The following is a 13,539-nucleotide window of genomic DNA, read 5'->3' on the forward strand; positions in this document are numbered from 1 at the left end:
GTGTGTGTGTGTGTGTGTGTGTGTGTGTGTGTGTGTGTGTGTGTGTGTAAAGTAAAATAGAAGCTGGGAGTGGTGGCATGCCTTTTAATCTTTGCACTTTTGAGGCAGAAGCAGGTGGATCTTGGTGATCTGTGATTTGGAAGAAGCCAGGGTTACATAGTAAGACTTTTAAAAAGTACCAGCCACATACATAAATTAAAAATGAAAAATAGACACAACAGATATGGTCACACACACCTGTAACTCTAGTACTTGGGAGGTAGAGGTGAGATCAGTTTAAGATCATCATCCACTTCATAGTGAGTTTAAGGCTAGCCAGGGCTACCCAAGACCCTATCTTACAGAAAAAGGAGAGAATACTCCATGGGATGTAGTACAGAAATACAGGAAGACATTTCATTGTAGAGATCCCAGGGTGGAAGTCTGTATGGGAGCCAGAGAGTACTGCACTCAGTGTGGAAGAAAATATTTCCTAGGGCACTGGCCTGGAGACAGTTTGTTTCTTCAGGTGACACTGTCAGGCGGAAGAAAAACAGATCTGAGAATGTCACTGACAAGAAGTGGGGTCATCGTAAAGCAGCTGAGTAAATAGAGGGTTAGTTTTTTTCATAACGTATCTTTTGAAAAGGATTTTATTTTTGTTTTTATGTGTGTAAGTATTGGTGTGTGTCTGAGTAGTACCACATGCATTTTCCTGGTGTCTATGGAGCCAGAAGAGGACATAAGATTCCCTGGAATGGGAGTTAACAAACGGTTGTGAGTGTTCTGTGGGTGCTGGGAACTGAACCTGGGTATGCTACGAGAACAGCAAATGCTTTTGACTGCTGAGCCGTCTCCCTTTTCTCCTGGAGTGTTAAATTTTGTCTGTTGTCGATGTTACCTAGAGAAGATTCTTTGTGAGTGGTTCAGAAATCAATAGCTGAAAGCAGAAGGGTGAAGTAAAAGGGTAGAAAATAATTATAGATTTATCCTCATTCAAAAGTTAGCAGTAGATTGAGGGTAAAGAAAATGGATATCTGCTGGCTATTATTCCTAGGATTCACAGTTGGGCAGGACAGTTGGTGTCCATGCCCTGTGGGAAAGCAGGGGCAGACACACAGCCCACCAGGGTTGGCATTTGTTAATCAGCTGCCTTTTCTCCAACAGGCGTGGTTTCTGTCTGTTTTGAGGGAGACAGTGATGGTTACATCAACTTGGTAGCCTACCCTTATGTGGAGAGTGAGACTGTAGAGCAAGATGACACACCAGAACGGGAGCAACCTCGGCGCAAACACTCCCGCCGGAGCCTGCATCGGTCAGGCAGTGGTAGTGACCACAAGGAGGAGAAAGCCAGCCTGTCCTTTGAGACCTCGGAGAGGTAAGAGGATATTGGTCGGGGCTGCTGGCACATGCTGAATCCTTATGATACAAACACTCGGGACAGTGTTGGAGTTCTGACACATGAGAGAATGATTCTCAACAGTGGAGTAGGGGTGAGGTGGGGAGGCTGGTGTTCATGGGCTACTCCTACAGATAGGACCTCCCTTGTGTCTTCCACCACCTCAGGATGTTGCCTTCTGGGTGTGGCTAAACCCAGTTAAGAGAGAGTAAAGCTCTGTCAGGGATGCCCTGTTATTGTGGCAGTAGGTTATTTAAGTATAAGACTTAAAAGAAAGTATGGTTGAGTTGCACTGATGAGCTACTTTCTTACCTGTAGGATGTCTGAGCATGAGAGTGGTGATAATCATACAGACAAGGGTACCTTAGTGGCTTTTGTTCATACTCTGAGAGTCTGATATCATTATCCTTCTCTGCTGCTATATTTACACTGGACATTGATTTTTCACAGAATTATATCTCTTGACATTCCATGTAGACACTAAGTAGCTTCTACTAGAGTGACTATAATCCAAAGGATAGACAATAAAGTGTTGACAATTGAAGTATGATGGTGTATGCTTGTAATCCCAGCACTCAGAAAGCTGAGGCAGGAAGATCTTGCATGACTGAACACAGCCTGTGCTACATAACAAGTTCCAGAATAGTTTGGACTACATAGTGAGACCTTAGTGGGGGTTGGGGAAAGGATGGAGTCACCAGCCAGACATGAAGAAACAAACAAGTGCTGGGACTAAGACTGAGAGTTAATGGGCCATGTGGCAGAATTAGATATTAATTTAATATGAGTGCTTCCTGCACTTCCAGAAGACCCAGGATCACTTCCCAGCACCCATATCACACAGCTCACAAAAGCTCCAGGGCACTCAGTGTTTTCTTCTGGTCTCTGCAGGCTAAAATGGGACTTTCTTTGGGGTGCCAGCTCCCAAATAATGACACAGAAACTTTTTATATTTATTATTAAAGCTTGGCCATAGCTTCGGTTTGTTCTCAACTAGCTTTTATCTTAAATTAATGCTTTTATATTAATCTAATTTCTGCCATGTGGCCATTATCTCTCAGTCTTAGTTCCAGCACTTGTTTCTTCCTTCATGTCTGGCTGGTGACTCCTTCATGTGCCTGACTCTTTCCCAGAGTTCCTGTCTCTGCCTGGATGCCCTGCCTTCCTTTCCTGTCTTTGCTATTGGCCGTTCCACTCTTTATTAAACCAATTGGAAGGTGTTGAAGGGAGTGCTTACAAAATATGATACATCCAAAGAATAACAATACCAAAGTCTGGCCTGTACTTGGATCTCTGCTGCTACAGAAAACAGCATATGAATATGCAAAGACAATCTTTACACAGTGCACAAAAAGATCACCCCAGCAACAGGCACCTCCACATACATGGCATACACAGGCACATATTTAAAAATAAAAAATATTGGACCAGGTCTGGTGGTGCATGCCTTTAATCCCAGCATTTGGGAGGCAGAGGCAAGCAGATCTCTGAGTTCCAGGACAGCCTACAAAGTGAGTTCCAGGATAGCCAGGACTACACAGAGAAATTTAGTCTAGAAAAACAACAAAACAAGTTGGCTGATGTGGTGATACATGCTTTTAATTCCAGCACTTTGAAGGCAGATTTCTGTCATTTTGAGGCCAGCCTGGTTTACATGGAAAGTTCCAGGTGAGTCAGGGCTACACAGAGAAACCCTATCTTGAAAAGCCAAAAAAGAGCATGTTTGTGTATTAGCATGTTGTTGGTACTGTTTTGTGGTTTGTGAGACAAGATCTCACTATGTAGTCTGGCTGTCATAGAATTTACTTGTAGACCATGCTAGGCTGGAATGTACAGTCATCTCCCATCTCTGCGTCTCGAATGCTGGTATTACAGGAATATGCCATCGTGCCCAGCCCTGTGTTCCTTTCTATGACTGAACATTCCATCATATGGACATACTATCTTTTGTTTTATTTATTCATCAGGTTGTGATAAACATATAAGGGAGGACATTCCTGTGGGAGTGGCCCATAAGCAACAGCCATCCCTTGTTGAAAACTCTCTCTAAAGATAGATAGATAGATATACATACACACTGAGAAATTGGAACTTTCTATATTGCTTGGGGAGGGTTGCAAAGTTACAGAACCTTGAATTTTCGTTGCTCCTGGACTCGCCTCCTGCGTGCTGGGATTACAGGTGTTTACGGCCATGCCTAGTTTATGTAGTGCTGAGGAGCAGCTTCATGCATGCTAAACATGTATCAGCTGAGCTTATCTCTGGCATCAGGTCACTTCACTCCATGCTGCCCACGTGAGCTTCCAGAGCTTTGTTCAGGGCCCAATCCACTCTCTGTATTTAGGCTTTAAGTGGTTCTGTTCATGTTACTGTGAAAACCTTGTGTGTTTGTGACCGTGTTTCTCCCATCCTTTGGGCTAAGTCTGCATCTTGGAGCTGCACACCTACACCTTAGTTAAGATGTGTCTTGATCTTGGGTATTTTTGAGGGCTCTTGCCTGCAGGAGCACTTCCTTTACTTCATCTCCATCATCTACAAGGGGCTTCCTCTTGAATGACAACTGTGAAGCCTAACATGAGCATTTGAGTGACAAAATATTCTAGTCAGTAGCTAGTAACTGAGGCTTTTCTTATAGCAGTTTTTAGAGTAGGAGTTGTTTTGTTCTCCAAAGTGACAACATTTGCTTTGTGAAGCATTTGTGAAAAGCCAGTGAGTATAGATTTTACATCAGAGTGTTTTATGAAGGTGCCAGCTCTTTCTACAATGACTGTACTTCTGTCTGGCCTTGCAGCAGAGATTCTGAGTCATACCAAAGGTGAAGATTACTTACCAGGGCCAAGACTGTAACTGCAGAGGACTAGTAATACCGAGTACTACAGGGGCTCATCCAGACCTGGAACTTGCTTGGGTTTACTTGACAAGTGTTTTCCTAAAGTGGACCTTCATCTGCTTTTCAGAAGTGGGGGAGGGGTGCCAGGCATTGTTGGATTTCTGTAGTTTAGTTCAGAAGTGAGGTCTTCGCCCAGGGCCTTTTAACAAAAATGTCAGAGGTACTTGGTGCTCAGAGGAGAGCCACCATTTCCAGCACACACTAAACCTGCTGGGTGCGGTGTGCTATTTCACAATTGGAGAAAAGGCTAGCATTTTTGGAAAGGAAGGTAACATTTAAAATTTCGATGGTGCTCTGCCTCTGTTGTGTACCACAGACTTGCTCTACAATCCCTAGGGTGTATGGCTTCACTGGCAGGGAAGTTTTGTGGACTTGTGAGTGTGAAAAATTGTGTTGCGAGACTTATCTGGACCTCACAGTATAGCCTTGAGCCTCTGATTCTTCTGCCTCTATCTCCTGTCAGGATTACAGGTGTGCACCACCAAGCCCACTTGAGCTCAGGACCTCATGCATGGTAAGCAAGCACCTTCTTACTAAACTGCAGCCTTCGGCCCCTTTTAGCAGTTCTTTAGAGTATATACCTAGACGTGAAGTTGCAGTCAGGGAATCCTCTTTAACTCTGAAAAATTTTTTGCAGGCTCCCTTCCCCCATTGTGTGCATGCATGTGGGTGCACATGCCCATGGAGGCCAGGCAGTGACATCAGAAATCAATCTCTTTTTTTTTTCTCTTAAGATTTATTTATTATTTATGTATACAGTACTCTGCCTGCATGTACACCTGCATGCCAGAAGAGGGCACCTGAGCTCATTATAGATGGTTGTTAGCACCATGTGGGTGCTATTAATTGAACTCAGAACTTTTGGGAAAACAGCCAGTGCTCTTAACCTGTGAGCCATCTCTCCAGCCCCCAGAGATCATCCTCAGTCACTCTTCTACCTTACTCATTAAGGCAGTGTCTGTCAGTCAAATGCAGAGCCCACCAGTTTCACCAGTATGGCCAGTCTCTATACTCAGCTTGCTCTGGGGATTCCCTGTGTAATAGTCAGGGTTCCCTAGAATAACAGGACTGATAGAATGAATATGTATATAAAATAAAGGTGATTCATTAGAGTGGCTTACCAGATGTAGTCCGGCTAGTCCAACAATAGCTGTTTGCCAACAGAAAGTCAGAGAATCCAGTTGTTCAATTGTGTGCCTGAGTTGAGATGCCTTTGAAGGACCCAGAGCAGTATAAGCAGTCATGCGTACTTTCATGGTGCTAGGAACCAAACTCCAGTCCTTTGGCAAAAGATGTAGGTAATCTTAATCACCAAACCATCTCTCTACACCTTCTTTTCTCTCTCTCTCTCTCTCTCTCTCTCTCTCTCTCTCTCTCCCTTTTTTGGTTTTTGTTGTTGTTTTCTTGGGGTCTTTATTTATTTTTCAGACAGGATGTATGTAGCCCTTGAACTCACAGAAATCCACCTGCCTCTGCCTCCTGAGTGCTGAGACCAAAGGTGTTCTACCACCACAGCCAGGCGTGGCAGCACATGTTTGTAGTCCCAGCACTCAGGGAGGCAGAGGCAGGCGGATCTACAGAGTGAGTCCAGGACAACCAAGGCTACACAGAGACATCCTGTCTTGAAGGAAAAAAAAAAAAAAAGTGGGAGACCTGTACTACCACACCTGGACTTTTTTCTAACTGTTTAAATTAAGTACTATTTATTGTTGGGTTTGTAGGGGTGGGGTGCATTTCCCTTAGATTATGTATAGAAGTCCCTTATGTGTAGAAGTCAGAGGACAAGTTTGTGGAGTTAGTTCTTTCTTTCTACCATATGGATTCTGGGATCCAACTCAGGTTGTCAGGTTAGTGCAGCAGTGCCTTTCCCACTGGCCCATCTTGGCGAGGGCCCAGATTTTTCCTTTGAGACTAACCAAGGGGGAAGTGTTACTATATACTGTAACTGGACATGATGATTTTTCGGGAAGTGTTCAGAGGCCCAAAGAGGATAGCACTCATTCTGCTCCCTCACTTTTATCTGGGCCAGTGCCACCTGTAAGCAGGTTCTGGGTGACAGGCCAGGCTTATTCTAACCCTTCTCTTCTCTGCGTTTCTAGAGATGACATCTCTGACCTCTTAGTGGTGTGTGTGTTCTTCCTTCTTAGCCCCCAGGAAGCAAAGAGTCCAAAGGTGGAGCTGCACTGCCACTCAGACGTCCCTTTCCAGATGCTAGACAGCAATAGTGGCCTGAGCTCTGAGAAGATCAGCTACAACCCCTGGAGCCTGCGCTGCCACAAGCAGCAGCTCAGCCGCATGCGCTCTGAGTCGAAGGACCGAAAACTCTACAGTATCCTTGTCTACTGGTGGGAATTGTGTGGGGAATGGCAGGACAGTCTTATTCTTACTGTGGTTTTAGTCTGAGGACTGCCTCTGGGTCCTTGTTCATGCCCAAGCATTTGCTCTACCATTGAACTATCCTTAGTCTCAAGATAGGTATTTTTCATTGTTTTTTATTAGCATACATTGGACATAATAGTAGGTTTTATTATGAAATTTTTAAAATGTGTGTACATAATGTATTTTGATCATATTCAGCTGTTACACTCTCTGGTGTCCCTTACACTACTTCTCATCATCCCGACTGGCCTCATGTATGCTTCCCTTTGTGTGTCCCAGGAAGTTTCACAGAGTCATTTACAGGAACATATATACCTTACACCACTGGGGGGAAAATCTCTCCCTCCTCTCTCATCCATTGACTAAGTATGACTCCTCAGGAAGGGGTGGGCCCTCTGAGCCCCTTCCATGGCATGCATGGTGTTTGTTAATGGAACTGGCCTTGCACAGTTGCACGTTGTTGCAAGTTCAGGCGTGCAACCACCGTGTCATGTAATGTGACCTTTCTCTGACCTAATTGTCACCTTTTTTTAATGATATTTTTGTTTTGGGTTGGTCTTTTTTGAGACAGGGTTTCTTTGTATAGCCCTGGCCGTCCTAGAACTCACTCTGTAGAAAAAGCTGGCCTTAAAGAGATCTACCTGCCTCTGCCTCCCTAGTGCTAGGATTAAAGGCATGTGCCAACACTGCCTGACCTTAAAATGATTCTTAATGCCTAACAGTTTCGTGTGTGTATAATGTTTATGCTCACACCCCTTATCCCTCACTTAATGGACCTGTGTCCTTCCTCCTTTTATTAAAAACAAAAACCGCTGAATTTTGACTGGAGAGATGGCTCGGAGGTTAAGAGGTCCTGAGTTCGATTCCTAGCAACCACATGGTGGCTCACAACCATCTATCGAGAGATCTGTTGCCCTCTTCTTGTGTATAGGCACACATGCAGGCAGAATGCTTTGCATAAATAATGAATTGATAAATTATTTTCTAAATGCTAAATTTAAGTAGAGTGCTGTTGTCTCTGCTCTCTGTAGCTGGAGACAGGAGATCCAGAAGTTCAAAGTATCCTTGTGTTCTCCAGGCTGTTTAAGGCTAACCTGGGATCACAAGACTGTCCAAATAAAGACTGGAGAGACCCGAGTTCAGCTCTGCAGAACTCAAAAGAGCCAGGCTGTGCCTATACTCACAGTACTGAGAGTGTACAGACAAGGATGGACTGATCCCTGAAGCTCACTGGCTAGCCAGCTTAGGTGGACCAGAGAGTTTCACATTCTGTGAGAAATCCTGTCTCAAACACTAAAGACAGAGCAATTAAGGGACGATACCTGATGTTGCTCTCTGCCCTCCGCCACCTCCATCAAGTGTGCACACCACACACACAGCATAACACACACCTGTATTTAAAAATACAGATCAGTGCGCATCTTGAATGCTTAGTATGGAAAATTATATACATAGACCATACCTGGAAGTCATTTTTTTAAAAACAGGGTCTCTCTACATAGCCTTCTCTACATGGTTGTCCTGGAAGTCACTGTGTAGACCTCACTGGCCTCAGATTCACAGAGCTCTGCCTCCCAAGTACTGGGATCAAAGCTGTGCATCACCATGCCTAGCTGAAATTCTTTTGTTGTTGTTTTGTCTTGTCTTTTTTTTTTTTCTTGTTTTATGTATATGAGTGCTTTGTGTTCATGCACACCAGAAGAGGGCACTAGATCCCAGTATAGATGGTTGTGAGCTGCCATGTGATTGCTAGGAGTTGAACTCGGGACCTGTGGAACAGCAGCCAGTGTTCTTAACCTCTGAGCCATCTCTCCAACACCCCCTCCTTTAAATTTAATTTTATGTGTATGAATGTTTTGCCTGTAGGTATGTATGTGTACCATTGTGCATGCCAGGTGCCTATGGAGGCCAGAAGAGGGGGTCAGATCCTCTGGAACTAGAGTTAGAGATAGTTGTGAGCCACTACATTGGTGCTGGGAATTGAACCCATGTCCTCTGCAAAAGCAACAATTGCTCTAAACTACTCAGGCATCTCTCCAGCCCCTAGGAATGAAATTATGGTATGTTTTATGATAGGAATGGATCTTGAAAGCATTTTACTAAACCTGGCATACAAAGATTAAAGCTGGAAGATTCCAGTAAAATGAGCTGCCACCAATAGACAAATTCCTAGACACAGAACGTAGAGGTTTCCTGAAGAGTAGAAAGGGCAGCTAGGAACTGAGTGTTGAGTGGGTAGAGGCTCAGCTTAGGGAGGTGGCGATGGTGTTGGCTGCACTGAGGTGTAGATATGCTATGCCTGTGACTGGCATGATTACAGTGGTAAAATGGCAGTTTCTTTTGCTTATTTTCTTGAGGCAGGCTCATTCTAGCCAAAGCTGACCTCGAACTCACGGAAATAATATATATATATATATTTGGAGATAGGTTCTAAATGTGTAGTCCTGGGCTAGCTTGTAACTCACTCTGTGGAACAGTCTGGTTTCAGACTCACAGAGATCCACCTGCCTCTGTCTTGTGAGTGTGAGTGCTAGAATTAAAGGTTGTGTGCCACCAACTCCTGGCTCTTAAGAGTTTACACGATGTACGTTCTACCAAAAAGTTAAAGCCAGTAGTTTGAAACTGTCATTTAAGAATTTGTGAGGCACATACAGTTTAAAGTGGAGAATTGCACTTTTATAGACAATTTTGCTTGTGCTTTTCTGAGTGGAGCTGAGTGAGTATGGTTGTCACCCTTGACTCTGGCCCAGAGTTCCTTCTGCTTGAGAACGTGGTACACCACTTCAAGTACCCCTGCGTGCTGGACTTGAAGATGGGCACCCGGCAGCATGGGGATGACGCCTCTGCCGAGAAGGCGGCCCGGCAGATGAGGAAGTGTGAGCAGAGCACTTCTGCTACACTAGGGGTCAGGGTCTGTGGCATGCAGGTGAGTCACCAGTCGTGGGAGCCCAGGTGCTGCCGAGGGCATGTTTTAGGTTCTGTCCAGCCTGCCTGACACCTGTGTCCTCCTGGTCTGCGCTGGTCCAGAATCTCCTCTGAGAAGGTGAGTCGCCCACAGGGTGCTGAGCGTGTGTACAGCGGGGCCACGGAGCCCTGCTTTCTGCACTTGACTCTGGCAGGGCTCCATGCGCAGGGTCATTGAGAGAGCCTGTTCCCCTGTTACGGGGCAAGTAAGTCTTGTCTGTCAGCAGTGTGTTCCCAGTTAGAGTCTAGCTGGACCCTGGGACAGCTTGGAGGCAGATTCTAAAGTGATGGCAATAGGCCTGGTGTTGGCTTTCACAGCTCCATGACGGGAAAACCTGGGGTGAATGGCCTCCCTGCTCCAGTAGGAGGAGCTGAAGAGCTCAGGTTGGTCAGAGTGCCTTCCAGAATGGTTGGTTGGTCGGTTGGTTTGTTTGGTTGGTTGGTTGGTTGGTTGGGGTTTTTTTGGTTGGGCCACTTCGTGGCCATCAGGCCTTCCTGGTTCTCAACCTTGTCTTGTCTCCTGGGGTTTCAGGTCTACCAGCTGGACACAGGTCATTACCTCTGCAGGAACAAGTACTATGGTCGTGGACTCTCCATCGAAGGCTTCCGCAATGCTCTGTATCAATACCTGCACAATGGCTTGGACCTGCGACGTGACCTCTTTGAGCCTATCCTGAGCAAACTGCGGGGCCTCAAAGCTGTGCTGGAGCGGCAGGCCTCCTACCGCTTCTACTCCAGTTCTCTGCTTGTCATCTATGATGGCAAGGAGTGCCGGTCTGAGCTACGTCTCAAGCACGTGGACATGGGGCTCCCTGAGGTGCCACCATCCTGTGGCCCCAGCACCAGCCCTAGCAACACCAACCTTGAGGCTGGCCCCTCTTCTCCGCCCAAGGTGGATGTCCGCATGATTGACTTTGCACACAGCACATTCAAGGGCTTCCGGGATGACCCCACTGTTCACGATGGGCCGGACAGAGGCTATGTGTTTGGCTTGGAGAATCTTATCAGCATCATGGAGCAGATGCGGGACGAGAACCAGTAGGCCCAGTTCTGGGCCCTAGGACGACCCCTTCCTCTCCACCCACAGGCAGGGACCATTGCTCTGAACTTGCTGTGAGGACACACAGACTTGCTTTTAAAGGGTTATATTTCTCTTTGGTGTAAACTAAAAGAAATGTTTTTAGCTGTAGCCTGGAATCCATATATATAAAGTAAAGGAGGACAGAACATACGTCCTCTCAGCCAGGCTCCTTAGCTTTGTGGCTTTGACTGCTGTGTCCAGGCTGACTCAGGAAGGAAGAGGTGGCCCCAGTGGGCTTGGCAGCAGAGAAAGAATGCCTTTGAACTTTGGTTTCCCTTGCCTAAGGTTTTGGGCTCTGTGGCTGTAGGGTTCTGCTGATTGAGAGGTGAAGCCCTTGGCTGGCACAGGGTCTCTCCATGCCTACTCATCCCTTATTTCCCAGAATTGGGAGCATTAAGTGCCCACATCTTGAGGGCCTTTGTAGCTGTGTGCCAGTGCTTGAATAGATGCCTCAGGGCATTACAGGGCTCACTGCACACATGGACTCATCCTTGGCTCTGATTTTGGCATGGGGCTAGGTTTGTGAAGCTGAGCTAAGGCCAACTCACAGCAGAGGATGGGCCCTGGGCTCTCTAGGCACCCACTGGCATGCAAACCTCCTCCTCTGTCCACAGCCCCATCTAGCCTCTTGCAGAGATCCCTTGCCTAACGAGGCCACATACCCTCTTGTCTCACTGAGGTTGGCACAGCTCTGTTTGCTGAGGAGAGGCAGTGTCCCGGGATGCCTAAGGGCCTGTAGTGGCTCTGACCCACACAGTATTTGCAGTTCCTGGGCCTTGGATGGTGTCCCTTCCTCTAGCTTGGGCAGCTGTGCTGCCTGTGGATGGGCTGCTCCTCCCAGGGCTCTGGGGCCGTGGTCCACTCAGGGTCTTGTCTTGGCCAGGCCAAGCTCAAGGCAGCAAGTAGCCCGTTACGTGGTGGTCCAGGCTCTAGGCTTGGAGGGAGAACTCTAAACTTGTCTGGTTTTAGGGACCTAGGGCCCTGGGTATGGGAGTCTGCTGAGAACTTTGTCTGATTAATCCTGGGGTCTGTCGGTAAGTCCGTTTGTCCACCCGCTAGCCCCTGTTTTGTGGTGAGATTTCTGGAGTGTAGCCTTGTTAATTAGTATATATTGATTTCCTTCATGCTTCCTCAGCAGAGTATTCTTTCCCTTTGCTGAGGTGAGCCTTTGCTCCTGCGCCCTTCCTCCGCAGGTTCTGCTGTTTTTCAAACCTGATAGCAGAATGACTCGTAGTGGTGTTTACTTGCTGTCCTGGTGGCCTTCCGTACCAACAGTGGGGCAGTGAAGACTCAAGAGGTGGTCCTGACCCATTGCTCTATTTTTGCTACCAGCCCCTTTGATGGTGGATACTTGTTGCCTGTAACATAGGTGTCTGACAGGTTACACTGCACTCAGCCATTGCCAAGGTGAGCAATAGTCTCCAAGTCTCTGGCCAGTGGGCATCACTTCTGACATGTCTGTTTTGGCATTTGAAGATAATCCTGCCAGCCTTTGAGAGATACTGTTAAACTGATGACACAATTGCCTGGTTCTTAGAGATGCAGCCTCTGAAAAGGGCTCCTTGATGGATCCCAGTCTTCTGACCCTGGTGCCAGTGGTGGGCAGGTTCCCATTCCTTAGGGCCAGGAGGCAGAGCTTTGCCCATTTTTGGTTAGTAACAACTGTCTTCTGTCTAGTAGTAGTCTGTTGCTTCAGCCATGGGGGCAGTAAGTGTTCATTAGTGTGGATGCATCTCTGGCAGGATAGAGGTCAGGAGATGGATTTGGGGCCAGTTGAGACCTAGGAGTGTGTTGTACTTCCCCAGTTAGAATTTTCTGGGGGCCGGGGTGCTGCCCCATCCTGCTGGTTCTCAAGTAGCAAGGGAGGCAGTGCCCACAGCGCTTGAAGTTCTGCCACTACAGTATGGAAAGGCTGGGATTTGCTGCTCCTCATGGGCAGGGCCCCACTTTCCAGCACTTTGATACCTGGAGGCCCAGCTCGTTTATCTAATAGTGGTGGCAAGTGTGTGCAAACACTTCCTGCCATTGCTCTCCTACCTGTCCCTGACAGGGCCTGCCTTCCCAGCCCCAATTTGGGACCAAAGTGCAACTCGGGATCATGGGTTGGGGAGCTCAGATCACCCCTCATCATAGTATTATATTTTCCTGGGCCAAGCCCACACCAGCCCCGGGGAGATGGGTGGGAATGAAATGGGATAGGTGGTGCTTAAAAAGGAAAGGGACCAGTGTAGCAACTACTTGCCTGGGACCCCACCCCTCCCAGCTTTGGGCTTGTGCAGTGGGTGTGGGGATTCTCTCCTGGGCCAAGGCGCCTGGGCTAGTTCAGTATCCGCTGCTCATTCGCTCACATCTGGCCACGTGCACGTTCCCTTAGATGCAAACTGCTTTGAACTTTACAACTAAAGTAAGTTGGTTGTGTGTGTGCCCATTAAAAACAAACAAACAAACAAAAAAAAACATTTTAATGAGGAAAAAGGAGAACCTGGGAAAAGTTCCTTTGCTTTTGTGGAGGAAATGTTAGACTTTGAATTCTGGAAATTGTTCTCTGTTCCTCTTTCCTGGAAGCTACACGCCCGCCAACACACCCTAAGACCTGCGCCAGGATACACACGTGGCACCATTGGCCATTGGCGTTTAGGCGCGCTTGCGTTTCCCCTGGTCTTCTGTGTGGTGGAGAGGAGTGCTTGGCTCAAGCCGGCCCTTTTCTGTACACCCAGCGCTACCCTCCCGCTTGTGTCAGGTCGTGTATGTCCAAATAAAGCCTCTAGAATCTGAACTTCTGTCTTAAGTCTGTGTGAAAGCTTACTAGCCTCGGGCTGGACAGACCCTGGTAGTTAGGCTCACGGG

The 13,539-nt window shown here is 47.0% G+C and overlaps 1 protein-coding gene across 3 annotated transcripts in view; it reads left to right on the plus strand.

The window, feature by feature from the left end:
* Ip6k1 (inositol hexakisphosphate kinase 1) overlaps positions 1-13,468 on the plus strand; it is a 42,791-nt gene extending 29,323 nt beyond the window's left edge. The window contains exons 3-7 of one of the 3 annotated variants that reach the window (XM_055629662.1): positions 1,147-1,357; positions 4,732-4,782; positions 6,416-6,597; positions 9,398-9,573; positions 10,144-13,468. In XM_055629662.1, coding sequence (XP_055485637.1) covers positions 1,147-1,357; positions 4,732-4,782; positions 6,416-6,597; positions 9,398-9,573; positions 10,144-10,653 — 1,130 coding nt within the window. In that variant the 3' untranslated portion in view covers positions 10,654-13,468. Of the gene's footprint in view, positions 1-1,146; positions 1,358-3,002; positions 3,047-4,731; positions 4,783-6,415; positions 6,598-9,397; positions 9,574-10,143 lie in introns of those variants that run through there. The other 2 variants (XM_055629664.1, XM_055629663.1) reach the window with 2 other exon arrangements.
* The last annotated feature ends 71 nt before the right edge of the window (positions 13,469-13,539 follow it).

This window comes from Psammomys obesus, unplaced genomic scaffold, assembly GCF_907164565.1.
Source record: "Psammomys obesus unplaced genomic scaffold, mPsaObe1.curated_primary_1811, whole genome shotgun sequence".
Classification (NCBI taxonomy): Eukaryota; Metazoa; Chordata; class Mammalia; order Rodentia; family Muridae; genus Psammomys; species Psammomys obesus.